Source organism: Saimiri boliviensis, chromosome 8 (assembly GCF_048565385.1).
Source record: "Saimiri boliviensis isolate mSaiBol1 chromosome 8, mSaiBol1.pri, whole genome shotgun sequence".
Taxonomy (NCBI): Eukaryota; Metazoa; Chordata; class Mammalia; order Primates; family Cebidae; genus Saimiri; species Saimiri boliviensis.
The window spans coordinates 38,149,148-38,168,618 of NC_133456.1; the positions used below are offsets into that span (position 1 = coordinate 38,149,148).

The window sequence follows — 19,471 nt, forward strand, 5'->3', positions numbered from 1 at the left end:
ATATATTTTTAAATTTTTCTAGAGCTAGGGTTTCACCATGTTGACCAGGCTGGTCTCAGACTCCTGACCTCAGGTGATCTACCTGCCTTAGTCTCCCAAAAGTGCTGGGATTACAGGCATGAGCCACTGTGGCTGGCATTCAAATACCTTTAGTTTTAAGTGACACCTTAATTTAAGAAACACTGATATAATATTACAGGTTTTCAGTACATAAAGTTATAAAAACAATTCAACCAACAAGTGGATAAAGAAAATGTGGTATAATGTTTCGTGGACTACTACTCAGCCATAAAATGGAACAAAATAATGGCATTTGAAGCAACCTGGATGGAGGTGAAGACCATTATTCTAAGTGAAGTAACTCAGGAATGAAAAACAAACTACTGTATGTTCTCACTTATAAGTGGGAGCTAAGCTATGAGGACACAAAGGTGTAAGAATGATAAAATGGACTTTGGAGACCCAAGAGAAAGGTGGGAGGGGTAAGCGATAAAAGACTTCACATAGGGTACAGTGTACACTGCTCAGGTGATGGGTGCACTAAAATCTCAGAAATAACCACTGAAGTATGTTTCCATGCAACCAAAAACCACCTGTTCCTCAAAAACTACTGAAATAAAACAAAAAATTTAAAACCAACAACATTCTCATTTATATTACTTCCTTAAAAACCAGAAAACAAAACAATTCCATTCTTACCTTACAGCAAACAACTGAGGAAAACATCCTTGAGTTTTCGTGTTAACAAATTTCTGAATCTCAAGCACTTGTTTTAAAAGATGTCCCTTGGAAGATTTGTCAATTTTTGTTAATACAATCTATAAGAAAACAAATTTTTAAGCATTAGGAAAGTGGTTGTTAATAATTTTACACATTTTAGCTACAATATTTCATTTACAACTAGGTTATCCGTGTAAATTTTTTATCTCTTTGTACCTATTTCCTCATCTAAAAAATAACAAAAATCCATAAAGGAGGAACTGTGAAGATTAAATAAGCAAATGTCTGAAACACATCAAGTATACAGTATGTGTTTGCTGCTTATAGTGCTTTAACCACACAGGGCCATAATATCTTGGAAAGATCAATGAGAAGGGTCATATTTGCAATTGTGATAAATGTTTAGATGATCACAATATACCTGATAGCTTAGGATATATAAATGAATATTGGCTTTATATAAAATTGCCCATTTGTAATCAGTTTTTGACCTATACTCTAAAGAAAAAATCAGAAATCAGTGTATTTGTAGGTTGCAGCTACTAGTTATATTCCAAGTCAGTCCAGAATTTTACTTGTCCAAAGACAAGTACATAGTGCAGAAAGGTCAAAGTATGGTTGATTACAAAAATCAATTAAATATAAAACCTTAATCCACCAGGTATTTCTGGTGAGATTCTGTATGATTAAATTTCCTGGAAAATCATTTATGCGTTTTAGTCATAAAAGATGCTAATGGCAGGAGTGTGTAGTGTCATGATACATATATTGGTTTATGTCCATGGTTCCTTTCTCATAACTCCCATAGCCCTTGTTATGATCTTTTGTTATAACGTTGGATGTGTTAGGCATCGGGAAACAAAATCTGACCTCCTGCCTTTCATTCACCTGCCCTAAGACAAGACTTGTGATCTTCCCTCACCTTTCTGATGTGGGTCATATGACCCTCATTGCAGAGAGGGTCCCACCCCATACCGGGGGGAAGGGATGCTGATGTCATGAATCTTCCATAAAAGCTCAGGAAGACTCGGTTTGGAGAGCTTTGAAATAGCTGAACACAGGGAGGTTTCAAGAGGGTGGCATGCCCAAAGAGGACACACAGGTTCTGTGCATCTTCATTGTATTCTTTGTAACATACTTTATAATACCATCAGTAAACATGTTTCTCTGAGTTCTGTGACCCACTCCAGCAAATAAACCCAAAAAGGGGGTAGTGGGAACCCTGACTTGAAGCTAGTTTCGATATTCTAGAGGCACAAAATTGTGACTAGTGTCTGAAGCTGGGTGAGAGGGGCAGTCTTGGGGACTGAATCCGTAATAGAATCCTTAATATGTAGGATCTGATGCTATCTCTAGGTAGACAGTATGAGAATCAAATTTTCAGATACCCAGCCGGTGTCCTCTGCTTGTTGGTGGGGAAAACCCCCAACACATTGGGCCACAGAAGTCTTCTGTGTTAACTGTTGTGGTATGAGAGCAAAGGAAAAACATGGTTCCAGTGTTTTTCCCATAATGAGAAGCAGAAAGGGTGTGGTTTCTAATTACCTGTGAATCCCTCCACAAATGGGAGTCTTTCCTTATAAAGGCAAATGTACTGATATTTAAAAGGAGATACAGATAAAATTTCTCTATTCCAGTTCCTTTTCCAACAAAGAAAGTAATATTTCCTTAAAGTTAAAATTGAGGAAAATATATGATTTCATAAACTGGTATCTGTGATACCAAATAAGGAATACTATTACTTAGTTTGGCAATATTTAGGCATTTTTACTAAGTAGACTATCAGTCCTTTGACTCCTCATAACTATAAATTATCTCTGATGCTTCATAGGACTTTTGCAAACCCCAAGAATTCCATGACCTCAAGAATAAAATAAAAGTGGTTAACTAGTAGTAATATGATGTGATTTGTATTAAACTCCACTGTTACATACTAGTGGCTTTCTGACATGATTTTGAACCAAAATTATAGTTACTGGGTTCTTCACTTTTCTTTGGAAAGAAACTTTAAGAGTGCTGTTTTATCTGGAAGTCTCACAAAGCAAAATTAATGTGGATACCAACCTACAATTCTGTATTCTATTCTAGGTCAAAAGACAAACAGTACTGCTAAGAAATTCCCAGAAGAAATTTTGTTTGATTTAAAAATATAAAAATCCTACTTGTGTGTATTGGAGGCTGCTATATTCTTGGAACAATTTTAAAATTTTAAATCAAGCAACTTTTTAAGTTGCAGTTTTATTCACATTCTTATAAGTACTATCTGCCAAGCTGCTATTAAAGAGCTACTGACTTGTTCTGAACAAATATTTATGTTGCTATAAAAAGAAAAAAATATGAAAACTACATAGGAACATTAAATGAACAGATTAAAGCAACCTTTACTTTGACTATAATTTTCAAAACATACAGCTGAGAGATGGAAAAGAGAATAAAAGTGCCATAGAACTTACTTTAATTAATATTAATGTATGATTAACTGAAGATTATTCAAAAGACACCCTCCTTTATCTTTTGAGGAGGCAATACAAGCTCAATTGTTAAAAGGTACATGTATGCACAGATGCACATAGAACTGATACCTAAATTGCAACCATGATTCAAAGGAAGTACTTACCACATAAGGTAATGCAAATTCTTCACACATTTCAATGGCAATATTGTCTGTTTTTTGAATTCCAACAACACTATCCACTAATAAAAATGTTCTCTTCAAGCTATAATAAGGTAGAAATGAAGATTAATGGCAATATAAAATATACCTGTTTATCCCCTCTTCCTTACTATACTAAGAAATTTTCCTTTGAATAATTCTCAACCCAAAACTAAAAAATTTCTTTAGGCAAAAGGAATGATCAATTTGCCAGAAGTTTATCCTGCAGTCCAGTAGGTCTCAATTCTATTTACTGTCAATAACTAAATTCACTAAATATTAATTTAATTCAATAAGGATATACTGGACATAAGACATTCTGCCTGGGGCTTGATAGATTAATAAGTGAGTTCCCGCCTCTAAAAACCTTAAACTTGAGGAGAAGTAAAAGACACAAATTAACCATAAATTACAGATTATAAATTATAAAAATCAAATTAACCATAAGTTATAGAAACTTTTTTTTTTTTAAGACACAGTCTCATTCTATCACCCAGACGAATGCAATGGCATGATCTTGGCTCAGTAACCTCTGCCTCCTGGGTTCAAGTGATTCTTCTACCTCAGTCTCCCAAGCAGCTAGGCTTAAAGGCATGCACCACCATGCCTGGCTAATTTTTTTTTTGTTATTTTTTAATTTTAGTAGATGCAGTGTTTTGCCATGTTGCCAGGCTGGTCTCGAACTTCTGACCTCAAGTAATCTACTCGCCTCGGCCTCCCACAGTGATGGGATTACAGGCGTGAGCCACCGTGCCTGGCCTGTATAGAATTTTTTTTTTTTTTTTTTGAGATGGAGTTTCGCTCTTGTTACCCAGGCTGAAGTGCAATGGCGCGATCTCGGCTTACTGCAACCTCCACCTCCTGGGTTCAGGCAATTCTCCTGCCTCAGCCTCCTGAGAAGCTGGGATTACAGGCATGCGCCACCATGCCCAGCTAATGTTTTGTATTTTTAGTAGAGATGGGGTTTCACCATGTTGACCAGGATGGTCTTGATCTCTTGACCTCGTGATCCACCCGCCTCGGCCTCCCAAAGTGCTGGGATTACAGGCTTGAGCCACCGCGCCCGGCCAGAAACTTTTTAATATTACTGTAAGACTAACAGATAACAGAAGCCAGACACATTATATTTTGCATTTTCCTATGTAAATATTTGATTTTACCCTCCATGTAAAGTTACAACAAAGATACTTACAAACTTTTTTTTTTACATTTTAAAAGATTAACATCAATTTTCTATATATTGTGCAATTATTGAAACAGAACTATCACTTGACTATATAAGGAGACAAAAAAGAGGTAACATTTGCAGCAGCTGTGATGTCTGAAGTATTTTTAAAATGATCAGAATTTGCTGGTTTTAACCAATAATTTTCTTCTTCAAAATTAGCCAACTAAGAGTTTGGTTTTAAAAAAAGCTAATGGGCTGGGGTGTAGTAGCTCATGCCTGTAATCCCACACTTTGGGAGGCTGAGGCGGCAGATCACCTGAGGTCAGGAGTTCAAGACCAGCCAAGCCGACATGGTGAAACCCTGTCTCTACTAAAAATACAAAAATGAGCCGGGCACAGTGGCGCATACCTGTAGTCCCAGCTACTCGGGTGACTGAGGCAGAAGAATCACTTCAACCTGGGAGATGGAGGTTGCAGTGACCCGAGATTGCGTCACTGCACTCTGGCCTGGGTGTCTGGTCTCAAAAAAAAAAAAAAACTATGCTGAATTACTCTTTAGTTTCAATCTCAATTTGAGAAAACACTTAAATTTAATATTAAGGGTCAGCTAAACTACAGACAGAGAACAAGCAAGCAGTACATACCTTGGTCCTAAATACTGTATAATATTATGAGAATAAAATGGACCTCATAAAATAAGTCATTTGATAAAACTGAAGTGTTGACCATGTGTGTATTACTCTACTGATGAAAACATGCCTTGGGGTTAAATGTATACCTATTATTATAAGAAAATATTTTCCTTACTTGCTTCGTTCTTTTAGGTAGGTCTCTACCATGTCAGCAAAATCTTCAGGTGCTCTATAGCCATACCCTGGCATGTCCACCACTGTAAAATGTTTTCCAACTTTGAAAAAATTCATTTTCTTCGTGTGTCCCTGATTAAGTAAATGGAAAAAGAAAAGCTGTCTTAAAATATGTCTTCCATCTACTTAATGATTCAAAATCTTTTCCACTCAATCAATAAATATTTATTAAAATCCAAGTATATAACCTTAACTATGCTGATGATGACAAGACAGAAGAGAAATGGCTGGAGATAAGTTTAGAACATACTCCTTTTTCCTTCATTTTACAAAAAGAATCTGTATGACTTAGAACTTTAGATTCCTTATTAGAAATATGTAGGCAAAATATTTTGGAGTCTTTCCTATTTCATTAACCCTTAGTGAAAAATTCACCCTATTCTAAATTGTGACTGCATCAATCAATATTCTCTGATGAACAATGTATCTCCACTTTAAAGAGAAACTAATTATGGCAAGGATAAGTTAAAAAGCTTACCATTAGTCATACATGTTTTCATATAACCTAGATCCAAAGTATCACCATGTCTTATACCTAGACTATTGCTTCCCTAAAATCAAGATATTTTGCATGTTTTATTAGGTGGATTTTAGTGCTTTCATTAAACATTTATTGCATGTACAACATAATTGTGCAACTAAAATTCATGTAAAGATGGTGAAAAGTAGTTTATTTGTAGTTTTGTGTCCATAGGACATTTATTAATCAGAAAAGATTCTATAGGCAATTTTAAAAGTTAAGTCAATTGTTTGGATCTTATAAAGATCATTCCTTATCAAACGAAAGATTTTTATAAATGGTGATTTTAAGTTCCTAGTTTATTTGTCTATAGGAAAATGATTTTAGAATTACAGATTGGGAATGTCAAAAATACATTTCCTCCATTGTTCTCTCACAAAAGGAAGGAGATCACTCTACCTAGAAGTGATAATTTAGCTGATTTATTTTATGAGGCAGGGCAGGAGTAAGGATGGGAGGGTTAAGGAATGGAAAGAATCATTAGCAATGGAGCCAGAAAATCATTATATGAAGTGGGGAGCAAGAAAAGACCCAGTGAAGTCTCATAGAACGGTTCCAACTCAATGAAAAGTGTGCGTGTATGTGTGTGCGTGTGCACGTACTTGCATGCATGCACTTGCATGCACGCGCGCAGGTATAGTGAACATTAGGGTTGGTGGAAAGGTTTACCATGGCCAGAGAAGGTGAGAGAAAGTGGGCGTGATTTTGAAGAAAGGGTATCGTAGATATTGGTAGAGACCATGTTGTTGAGAAGAAAGTAGAGGAAAATGACAGCTATTACAGCAGACTGGCTAGGATAATAAGCATGTAAGAACATGCCCAATGTGTGTGTGTAACTAATTCATGTACATTATACCTTAGAAAAGCTGATAGGAGGAAAAATGCAAAACAACCTAAAAGCTGTTTCCCCTAAAATCAGTGTAGAACTAGATGATCACTCTTATAGAAGGAAATATAGAATGACAATAAGACACTTTATTTGGCAACTCTTTGCAAAATTTGGATAAAGAAATATTTCCTGAAGATACTGTCAAGACTACTCAAATAAATCCAGCTACACTTCCTTTTCTTCAGAGAACTATGAAGGCATTAGAATATCTTACTTTATTACTTTTTTGAAAGAAATAACTTCTCTAGGAACTTAGCAATTATTTCTTATACCTTCCAACATTTATTATTCATGCCAGTTAACCCAAGAGATAGTCCAAACATATTTAAAAATTTCAACATACTGGTGTTTTGGAGATTCTGACTTCAACGTCAGGGGCCAGTGAAAATAAAGCCTTGATTAGGGAGGATTTTCCAACATTGCTTCTGCCTATAAAACACACCTATAACAAGAAAAAAGAAGGTAAGTACTAGCTGTATATGATATTCTGCATTAGCTGCAAAAAACCCTCAAATTGTAACATAGCTAATATTTATTGAATGAATTCAATGTGCCAGGTACTATTTTAAGCATTCAGCATATATTTTCTTATTTATTTTTTTACAGCATCCTAGGAGGTAGGTGATATTATCCCCATTTTACGGACGAGAGAACACAACTAACCCAAAATTATACAGACAGAAAGTAAATCAATTGGGAATTGAACTCAGGACATGTATATCTAGAATCTGTGCTTTTAGTTTCACTACGCTACTCAATAATACATACAACTTTTATTAAGCATTTCTTATTTACAAAGCTTTTTGGAGTAAAAACTAGATGTAGTTCAACAAAACTGATGAAAAAGTACTACTACATGTTTGGAAGCACATTTTCTCAGGCACTCCCATTGTATACTGTAACACCACCGCAATTTAAAAACTTACTCTTTTCCCTTGACCACTCCTGTTCCAATTAAGCTTTTCTCCTCTGCTTTTGAACATGGTATTGGAGGTGAGGGGTACAATACCAATCAATTGTTCTAAATGAGGACAGTACTGGTCCTCGGGGGACATTTTTGGAGATTTTAAGGGCATTTTTGGTTATGAAGACAACTGGGGGACATTTAGTAGGTAGGGGCCAGGGGTCCTATCCTGCAAAATTCACATTCAAAATTAATTGATCTGAGTCCTGCAAAATTTTAAATGCTCTGCCAGAGGAAACATACTAATATGTTGATAAAACTGAATTTTAAAAACAAATTGCAAAAAATCCAGTAATTGAGAAGCTTAAATTATAAAGCAATGGCTGTCTCAAAAATCATTAAATAATTTAGGTACTCTGAATCCTGACTATAGTTCTACATATATTTAGAAGAAAAATCTCTGGGCAACGGTGCAGTTACTGTAAATACATATGGAGAGTTCAGCTGCCTTTTAGCAGACTTAGAATATCGTTGAATCGTAAGACATGAAAAAATGCTTACGAAATTTCACTAATAAAAGTTGCTATTAAAAACTTTCCACATTATTGCCATCTAGAGATAATTACTATTTTTGCACATTATAGGAAGTTTAGGGGAAAGTTAATTATTGATAAGGATCATCTCATTTGTGAAACTTATTCGTTTCCTATTGTTCACTGTCTAAATTCTGTCTGATTTGTCTGGCATGTTTTCCCTACTTATTTAGGAAACAAACAAACAAACAAAAAGACAAGTTACTATTTTGAATGCTTAGTTTTGAGTCTCAAAATCTTTTAAAGCATTAAGTCTTCTATATTCATTCCCAAATAATGTAAACGATATCCAGGCAGTGGGTCGACTTAACGACGTTTGACTTTACGATGGGCTTATGGGGTACTGACTGCATTTTCTGCTTACGATGGGTTTCTCGGGTATCCCCACGTACATGGAGCATCGGCATATCCCTATTTAGTTAAAATAATATATGCGCCCACACAAAGCTAGAAAATACAACAGCAAAATCACCCGCCAGCCCCATGGCTGAGGCAGCGGTTAGCGCTGGGACGCCGAAGCGCAGGCAAAACGTGAGAATCGCGGCTCTCACCTCCGGCCGGAGGAGGTCCGGGGCGTGGTCGATACGGACGGCGGAGCTGACGTAGTCGATGCGGTTATGCTCAGTGGCCGTGAAGACGCTCTCCGCCCTCGCGATGTCCTCCGGGCTCGGGTTAAAGATCCGCAGGTGAAGGTCTTTCCTCGAATCGGGGGCGAGGTACCGCTCGACTTCCTGCAGCGGGTACAGCAGCTTCCTCAGCCGCTGCTTCGGCAGCCGCAGCACCTCAGCAAAGGCCTGGGACGTGCTCTGACAGCGGCTCAGTCGCCCCAGCACCGCAAGCATTTCAAAGAGCTTTTCCGCTCGCAGCCGCAGCCCGGACGCCGCCATTCTCGCCTCCCACAAGGCCGGCGGCGAGACTTTAGTCCTGGGGCCTGGGTTGCCCGTGCGTGACCTCCGACTGCCGCGACGCCTGCTGGGAGTTGTAGTCTCTTCTGGCCTCGCTCGTTCCTGTCTAAGCTTTTTGCGTTCAGTGCGCGGGAGGAGGGTGGAGGCAAGTGGAGGGAGGCGGTGACCCACGGGGAACAGCTCTCTGGATTTCTTTAACACCTTGCCCTTAACGATTATTTCTTACTGGAAGGATGTTTAACGCTTTCCAGAGGTGAAAGACCTACCTGGCCGTGTGGCCCTTGAGTCTCAAGCGAAGGACTAAAAGTGTGAAACTGATGCGTTCCAGGCACGTTTGATTTTCACAGTTTCTGGTTATCTTCTTAACCGTTGACGTTCGTCATACGTCCATATCACTAGAACAAACACCTTTGCAAAAAAGACAAGTGCTGGTGAGAAATGTGATTGAAATAGCACCTCGTTTTCGGGAAAGGGACTGTTTGTATTTCAGCCTTCTCTGTAGCTGCAGGAAATGTCATTAAATTTTAGAGATTTCTTACCAAAACAGTTTTGCACAGATGGTACAAAATTGTTTCGTGGACGTTTCATAATATGACCTTATTTCTGCCTAAGGCCGATCAGTGCTGGAATGGGAGATAGAGATATCATAATAAATGAATAACAAAAATATTCATATGTAAAAAAAACCCAAAAACTAGGTTTTCTAAAGCATCAGCAGCAAATAGCAAAGAAAGGGTGACTCATGGCCTCTTGAGCTATTTCCCAAGTTGTTGAGTAACTAAACGGGACAATTCTCGAATACATATGATACAAAAATTAATGAAGAGACCCAATGACTTTGAGGGCAGCCAATACAGCAGCCTGATGTGCTGCTGGCTGGCTTTTTATTGATCTTTGCATTAGGGTTTGGGGTGCCTTTCTGTTCGTGATTCTCTCTCCTCCGTATATAAAAGTGTATATAACACTGCGTTATATACATCAGAAATTTGGGATTCTTATTACTATGTATGTAATATGCTTTGAAAGTGCTTTTGTATGTGCCATTTTGTTTTCAAACGTTGGAGCCCCAGGTTTGGAATTAAGAGCATGAAAGGGTTTTGGCAATTCTTAGAAAGGTTTTAGAGGTGTTCCAGGACTAATAGACACATTTTAGAATTATTTGACAGGACAGTTTTTGCAGCAAATTGCCTTGTCACACAAAGTCTGAGGGATCACACCGTCTACCGGAAAGAAATATGACTAGTAAAACCACTTGACAATTTATCTTTTTTCTCTTTCACTTCACCTTTAAAAAGCATCTATATAAACAAAGCACATAAAGCGACAGAAGGATGGTTTAGAGTTAATAATAGGTTATTATGTTTTCCCTCAACATGATTAAACTCATTCCTGATTTGCAGAAGGTCAAATATGAAACATACACAGCAGTGAGACCTACTAGTGAGAAGGGAGAAAGCTAGAATCGGGAGGAATTTGTTTATAATAACTAACCCCATGGTACAGCTGCAATGGAAATAATCTGGTCTACAGGGAATTGTCATAGTCCATGAAAAGAGGCTCACACCTGTAATCCTGGCACTTTGGGAGGCCAAAGCAGGAGGATCGCTTGAGCCTGGGAGTTCAAGTCCAGCCTGGGCAACAAAACGAGAGTCTGTCCCTGTAAAAATAAAAAAATAAAAACAAAATTAGTGTTGAAGGGAATCATGTCTGGTGGATCAGATGTTGCAACAGGATTTTCTGGGTTCTGGCAATAGTACTGTGAATCTGGTTGTTGGCATCATCTTGGTTCCAGGTGATCTTTTTGTGTGTGCAGTAGGACCTTAGCCAGTAAGTGTAGATTGGGAGTCAGGGATCTAGCCTGCTAGATCAGGCCTAGGTCAGGGCTAAGATTCAGAATACGGTTTTAGTCCAAGCAGGGAAAATGAGGACTGTAGATTAGAAAACCTTGCCATCTAATATGTGCCTCCCATTTACCATGTCCAAAATAGAATTTCTAATATTCTTGAATTGTCCCATAATCTGTTCTTCTTTCCTTTTAAATGGCATCTCCATTCCTCCAATTGATCTAGCCAAAAGTCTTGGGAGAAATTCGGGACTTCTTTTTCTTTTTCCCCAAGTCTAAGTCGTTAGCAATCCTCTTGGCTTTACCTTCAAAACATATCCTGAATTGGACACTTTTTTTCGACATCCACTGTTACCACCGTGATATAAGCCACCGTTATCTCCCACCTAGATTATTGCAGTAGCTTTCAAATTGATCACCCACCTTTGCCCTCTGCCCCCTTCAGTATATTTGCACCATGATGATACAGAAGGGAGACAGGGAAGTGCCAGGAGGAAAAGGGCAGGTCCATGGCTAGAGCTCCGTCCCCAGCCTGTGCCCACAGACCTAGGTGAGGACAGGCACTCCTGGCTTTGTGCCCAAATGTTGCATTTCCCAAAACCATGCTGGTCTGCCATGCCCCCATCCTGTGCCTATAAAAACCCTGAGATCCTAGCAGGCAGACACACAAGCGGCTGGATGTTGAGAGAAACACATCGATGGAAGAAGACACAGCTGCTGGATGTCAAGAGGATGTTGGCTGTTTGCCAGCAGGTCATGGGCCGGCAGAATGATGCAGAGTTTGGCTGGGGCAGTTGGAGTGACACTGAGTGGCTCAACTCCAGGGGAAAACCATCTCTCTTCCGGCTTACCCATCTGCTGAGAGCTACTTTCACTCAATAAAACCATGCACTCATTCTCCAAGCCCACGTGTGTGATCCAATTCTTCCAGTACATCAAGGCAAGAACCCAGGATACCGAAAGCCCTCTGTAAAGGCAGAGGGGTCTAATTGAGCTGGTTAACACAGGCCACCTATAGAAGGCAAAACTAAAAGAGCACACGGTAGCACACACCCACTGGGGCTTCAGGAGCTGTAAACATCCACCCCAGACACTGCCGTGGTGTCGGAGCCCTATAACCTGCCCATCTGTATGCTCCTCTTGAGGTTTGAGCAGTGGGGCCCTGAAGAAGTGAGCCACTCCCCATCACATGCCCTGCGAGGGGGACAAGGGTACTTTTCTCATTTCAGTGGCAGCAACCATGATCCAGTTAAACTATAAGCTAAATCCAAGAGCCTCCTGTCTCACTCAAAGAAAAAGTCCTTGCACTAACCTAAGAGAGCCTACGTGATCTTTCATTTTCTTCTTCCACTCTTGTCTGACTTCGTCTATTTTTATTTTTCCCTTGTCTACTCCATTCCAGCCACACTGGCTTCCTTGTTTTTCAAGCAAGCCATATAGACACAACTGCCTCTGTCCTTGTACTCCTCCCTGGAATGCTTACCTCAGATAATCACATGCTTATTCCACTATGACTTAGGATGCATTTATGGCCAACTTTCTGAGAAACAAAAGTGCCTCTGTTTTGATGCTGAGGAGGTCATTCACCACAGAGTTAACAAGGTTTTAAAAATCTAATATGATTTTGACGGATTTACATACTTTATACATCATCCCCTAGAATCAGCTTTTATTGCTAAAATTCATCTGCCCTACATGTCATGGTTATACTCTGTCAGGCTGAGCTGAGAATAGAAGGAAGACAGGTAGGGCAGAATCCTCTCAATTGTTCTGTGATGTCTGTGAATGGCCATTGGGTCCAGAGTGATCCCAATTTATGTCCAGGTCCTATAGGTTTAAAGCTTATGGAATCCCTCTAAGACATGAAGCAGGTTGCATTGTAGTCCTAGGTAAGTAGGGGATACTGGGGACATGAGAGAACTCCCATCCTAAGTTAAACATGGTTTGAATGCCCCGACAGAAGCAAAAGCAGGGACTCAAGCAAAACTTACTTCTAGAATTAGAGAGAGGGAACGGATTACATCTCGATGTCTGATTTGCAGCAAACCTTTCCTCCCCTGACTTTTCCCCTTGTCTTAACAACAGTAATGAACATTTATTGAGTGCCTGCTATGCCAGAAATTTATCTGAGTACCAACGAACCATGAGAAATACCTGGATACATTCAAATTGGGATCTCAAACTCTTGTATTAGGAAGAAAATATTGGGAGAAAGGAAGATGAAAGAGGCTTTATGTGAAGGAGCATGACATGGGAGAACCTTCCACATATAACTTAAATTACTTAAATTGTAATAACTACGATCTGAATGAAGAATTTAAATTTAAAATACATTTAATTATATTTTTCTCAAATTTTCTGTGCAACATTCATTTTAAAATTTTACTTTAGATATTACCTGACACATTGACACACGTTGATGGAACAACAAGTTTGAATTGTTCACCTAATTTCTTTCTTTTCTTTCTTTCTTTTTTTTTTTTAGAGACAAGGTCTCACTCTTTTGCCCAGGCTGGAGTAGGCACAATCATGACTCACTGCAGTCTCATCCTCTTGGGCTCAAATGATATTTCTGCCTCAGCCTCCTAAGCAGCTGAGACAACAGGCACTCACCACCATCCTCAGCTAATTTTACAAAGCTTTTTTTTTTTTTTTTTGCCTTTTCTTTTTTTGTAGAGACAGAGTCTCACTATGTTGCCCAGGTTGGTTTTGAACTCCTAGCCTCAAGAAATCATCCTGCCTTAGTCTCCCAAAGTGCTGGGATTATAGGCCTAAGCCACTACACCCAGGCTTAATTTCTTAATTAAGTTATAAATTATTATTCTTGAGATTTATTATTTTATCATCTTTCAAGAACTAGTAGAGACATATTTTCCATGATCTTGGAGCTTCTTTGGAGCTCATGAAAGCATTGAGTTTTTTAAATACCTGATTAATGTATCTTTAGAGAATATATCTAACTTTAGAGAATTTTTTTTCTTTTTCAGGTAAGTTTTTTGAGCTTCCTTTTAAGGTTGTTCCTACTGTACTGACAGATTTCTCTAAAGAGATCTAGAGATTAACCATCAGACAGTACTCATATGTAGGAGGTGAGTTTGTAGAAATGATTTGGGTTCTGGAGGAGGGGTAAAGGTTCATTTATTTCAAGGTTGTTTTTTATCAATAGAGAGAAATGATTGCTTTAAGTGGTCTTAATTTTTTTTATTTGTAATTTTGCATTTGACTCTGTGTCATACCAGTGCTATGAAAATAATTTGGAATACTATTTACCATATTCAAATTGTGTTTTTGTAACAGTAACAAACTCAGATGACTTTTTTTTATTGTTGTTGGAAAATAGTATGGATTTTGCTGTTCTGAATGATTAATTCATTAACATTTTAATTATTGTCATGTATTAAGCAAGGTTATTTTAGTGGGCAAGTTTACTTTGTAGTACACCTCTAGTTTATATCACGTTACCTTATTGGAAGTGAATGGAATGTTTTCTAACACCCTGAGATGAGGCAACATTCACAGGCAGATATGTTGATATATATTCAAATTTTTACCTTATTCATAGGTAGAGTATGTCAGGTGTTCTCAAGACTAGCTCCCAAATTAGGTGAGCAAGGATGCACAGGACTCAGCATATAGTGGTACTTATGCCTATAATTTCCCAGAACAAAGGAATACAAAGCAAGCCTGGCAAAGGGAAAAGGCACTCAAGGTGAAGTTTGGAGGAAGCTAGGCACAAGCTTCTAATCATCCTCTAAGTTGCACATTAATGCAATTAATTCTGCCAGCAGCGAGTTGTAACAACATGTGTGAAATGCTATCTACTAGGAAAACTCTCCTGAGCCTAGGAGTCCAGGGTTTTTACTGAGTGCTGATCATACAGGCATCTAGTCCCTGTGTGACTGACTATAGTCACTGAAATTTAAGATTTGCAAAAGGAAAGCAGGTTCAGTATGTACCACATTGTTTGTACAAATAGATTAGATACAGTGAGCCACTCACCATGAATAGAAAGTTTCCATTCATAGAGGAAACTGTTTACCAATCAAGTTCTCAACCGTCAGCCCAGCGGCAATCTTATAAACAAATCTTTCTAAGGGTAGCAGCCATAGGCCTGCTATGTGAACTGTTTTCTGCACATAAATTAAAAGATAAAAGCATTTAAAAAGGAGAAGTTTTCATCTGCACTTACTGTGAGGTTGTATACTCGTAGGAAAGATGTATTCCAGGTCTTGCTCTAAATACAAGTGATTTTTCTGTAGATTTTTGAGAAAAGTGGGACAGACCTTTTCTAGTCATTTTAATAGGACATGGCAAAACTAGAATTCTTCCTGTGGAAGGAGGTTATTATCAAAGCTGCTGTCTCAGCCACCTGTAATAAAGTATGGGGCCTCTGGAGACGAGTGCAATGAATTGGTGATTCAACTGGTATGAACAGTACGTTTAGCTGGAGTTGACTGCAGCAACATCCTTGAACATTCCCTCCAACCTCCTTCCCCATCCTCCTCTAGGGGCTGGACAATCAGATTCAAAAGATGTTTTGTGATTACTCTCTAGAAAGGAATAATGCCTGGTGTAGTAGTACTAGGTGGTTACCTCATAGGCAGGATCTCATGGGTGGTGGGCACACAGGTGGTTGAGCCCAGAATGCTGTGATATATCTTTCTCCTGCCTAGACTAGTACAAGCCAGAACCTAGCCTTTCATTCCCCTCTATAGGTAACCATTATTTACCAAGATAGCTGATCTTTTTTTAAAGATAGCTGATATTACCATAATCTTATAATCTTACAAACTCGCATTATGAACCCATAAGCACTGGAGAAAAAGATAATTCATTCTAGAAGTAATCAGAATGAATGGACCTGGTGGACAAAGCATTTAAAATAAAAACAGAAAATATCCTCAGAGATAAGGGAATATGTAGCAAACATGAAACAGGAAGCTTCTGAGAAGTACCAGTTGGAAATACTGGATAGGAATGACATTATTGTTGAAGTAAATTTCTCAATGGATATGTTTAATAGTTGAATAATATTTTCAACTCAAAGAACAAAGTAGTAAGCAGGATAATTAGATTGGAGAATATCCAAAGATTATTAGGAAGGGATAAAAAATATAAAAAATTAAAAAGTTAAGAGCTGTGAAGGTGAAAAGAAGAAATTTAAATAACAATATTATAAAGGTTGGGCACGGTGGATCATGCCTGTAATCCCAGCATTTTGGGAGGCCAAGGTGGGTGGATCAGCTTGAGGCCAGGAGTACAAGACCAACCTGGCTAACATGGTGGAAACTCCCTTCTCTACTGAAAATGCAAAAAATTAGCCAGTAATGGTGGTGCACACCTATAATCCCAACTACTCAGGAGGCTGAGGCATGGGAATTTCTTGAGCCTGAGAGGCAGACGTTGCAGTGAGCTGAGATTGCGCCACTACACTCCAGCCTGGGTGACAGAGCAAAACTCTATCTTAAAAAAACAAAAACAAACCAAACGATATTATGGGAGTCACTTGAATAAATGAAAGAAAAGGAGGATATACTTTGGGTAGGAAGCAGAGCACTACTTCTTACAGGTTTGATTGCTTTATCATATTTAGCCAAGTAAAAGATAGAAATATTAAATCAAAAAAGATCTTATCTATTTCCTTTTCTAAATACAGAACATTCAACTTTCAAACATTTTCAACAGTTTCATATTTCCTACTTCTTCTTTTCCCAAGGTGAGATAATCATAACAGTATTCTTTAGAAAATTCCCCTACACACATTTTGAAATCATATTAAATCACTCCAAGTTTTTGGTAGTATATTAGATAAGTAAAAAGAAAGCATACAGAAAGAAAGATCACTAGTAGGAAAATAGTCATAAAAACATAACTTAGATGTCAATGGAGCATAAATTATTTTAAGAAAAATGTCTTAGTGTAGGCCTTCTAACTTTTAAAATTCTTAAATTTCATGTATGAAATATCTGAGCTTTTATGTTTCAGCAACATAATCAATGCTACAAGTGACCAAAATAAAAATGACTTTAATAAAACATATTTCAGAAAGCTGTGATAAAATGGAAGCAGTCACTGAACACAAGTGTTCTGTGGCTTCTGGTATCTGTACCTTTTCACTGCTGCCCACAAGTTAAATGATACAGTGATTTAGTTTTAAAAAACAGGCATTTGAATCTGTAACTACATTCCCCCTTTTCTTTTCTTTCTTTCTTTTTTTTTTTTGAGACGGTTCCACTCTTTTTGCCCAAGCTGGAGTGCAATATCGTGATCTTGGCTCACCGCAACCTTTGCCTCCCGGGTTCAAGTGATTCTCCTGCCTCAGCCTCCTGAGTAGATGGGATTACAGGCATGAGCCAGGCGTGGTGGTGCACACACCTGGCTCATTTTTGTAGTTTCAGTAGAGACCGGTTTCACCATGTTGGTCAGGCTGGTCTTGAACTCCTGGCCTCATGACCCACCTGCCTCAGCCTCCCAAAGTGCTGGGATTACAGGTGTGAGCCACCGCACCCAGCATCCCCCCTTTTCTAATCCAGTAGAGTGGAGATGATGTGAAATGGTCAAATTCAGGAAACATTTTAAAGAAGAGACCAAAAAGACTTGCTGATAGTTGAGGTAAAGAATCAAGGGATGGGACTTTTACATCAGGTGATACAGACAAAGAAATTTAGATTAGTCTTCCCTCTCAAGCTAAGTGGAAAATCTAGACATAATCATTTTAAAAGTCTACAGATGGCAGATCAGTGCTCTGGCAAGGTAATGAAGAATTACCTCACCAAGATTCAGAAAAAGAAAGAAATACAGATTGGTGAAACTGGCATTGGAACTACTTTTACCCTGGGGATGTTTACTGATTGATACAGAAGAGCTGATTGAAAGGTTAGCAATGCCTTTGGTAGCCTCTTGAAATGGGAAAGAGTGGTTTGGGGTAGGGTGGTGTGGACAATACAATCACCCTTTATATAGTGTCTTAGTCCATTTTTGTATAACTATAACATAATACCACAGACTGGGTAATTTATAAAAGAAATTTATCTCCTACAGTTCTGGAGGCTGGAGAGTCCAAGTTTGAGGGGCTGGCATCTGGTAAGGGCCTTCTTGCTTCATCATAACATGGTGAAGGGTATCACGTGGCTAATAAGCAAGACTGTGTGTGTCAGCTCAGGTCTCTTTTATTCTTCTTATAAAGCCAGCAGTCCCATCATCGGGATCCCAACTTGATGACCTTACCTAATCCTGCTTACCTTCCAAATGCTGCACTTCTAATCAGCATATGACTTTGGGGATTCGTTTCCAACATGAAATATAAAGGACACATTCAAGCCATAGCACATAGACTGCAACCTACATTTGAGTGATCTGATTGCACAGAAAACTCTAGTCCTTAAAACTGGATTAAGGTGATTCCTGATTGCTAATGTTTATGGAGTCCTGGCAGAAGTAAATGAAATTCCTCTATGGAGGAAGACAAAATTTGCAGGGCCTCAAATCATTTCCAATTTTTCTGCAATTTGAGAAAGAAATCACGATGCCTGGCACATGAGGAGACCACATTTCACGGAAAGAACCAATAGACATTTACCCACAGCTACTTCAAATATTGGAATGATCAGAGACTTTAAAGCATTATTTTTATATTCCAGGACATAAAAGACTAGAAGCTTTGGTGGAAAACTAAAATTATTAAAATGGTTGCAGATTTGAAAAAAGAATCAAATAGCATCTGAGAACAGAAAACAAAAAATAGAGTAACCAAAAACTAAGAGGCCGAACTGAAGTTTGAACCCAGGAAGTTCAAGTTAGGGGCCATAACACTAACAGCTACTCCCAAAACTAGATAAAAAATTGTGAGATTCTTAAACTGCAAATTTAACTATTTAGAGTTCAGCCAATTTAAACTATTTTTCAGTTATTCACTGAAAACGTTACAGTATATTATAAAAGATAGTGTGGTCAAATATGTAATTTGGGGACAAAATTTTCAAGCCACTGATATAATAAAACCATGATGGATCAACAGATCATTTCTTTGAGAAAAGCCCAATAAAATTTGAATAAAATTTCAGGCAAATACAAGCTTCTCTGACTGATATGATTTTCATGTTTCATATTCTTTTGTTAGAAAGTCATATAGAACTAATTTACTTATTAATTAATACTGTCTGAGACATTTAAGGTAAACCCACTTGACTCAGTCTGAAATATTTCCTTTTAAAATGTTCTGCTCTTCTTGACTTTAGTATCAGGGTGTTCTGGAGATCCGATGATACCTGTTTCTCTTCAGCATGCTTTGCCTTGATATTAGTTTTTAGCCAAGATGTATGACTCGGCTTTTCCTTTTAAAAATTTATTTCCATATCTTCTGGACTTCTCAGTTGACACAGATGAAAATTACCTGACCGCCTCAGGTAGG

General features: G+C 38.2%; 1 protein-coding gene across 3 annotated transcripts in view; it reads right to left on the bottom strand.

Moving 5' to 3' along the window:
- Positions 1-19,471, bottom strand: part of GTPBP8 (GTP binding protein 8) — a 156,580-nt gene that overhangs the window by 25,922 nt on the left and 111,187 nt on the right. For all 3 annotated transcript variants that reach the window (XR_012518781.1, XM_074404381.1, XM_003935456.4), the window contains exons 3-8: positions 10,783-10,875; positions 8,865-9,626; positions 7,160-7,258; positions 5,349-5,479; positions 3,338-3,437; positions 700-818 (exon numbers count right to left, since the gene is read on the bottom strand). Coding sequence is in view for 2 of the 3 variants with exons in the window: in XM_074404381.1 (XP_074260482.1) it covers positions 700-818; positions 3,338-3,437; positions 5,349-5,479; positions 7,160-7,258; positions 8,865-9,200 (785 nt within the window). In the remaining variant the exon portion in view is untranslated. The remainder of the gene's footprint in view (positions 1-699; positions 819-3,337; positions 3,438-5,348; positions 5,480-7,159; positions 7,259-8,864; positions 9,627-10,782; positions 10,876-19,471) is intronic.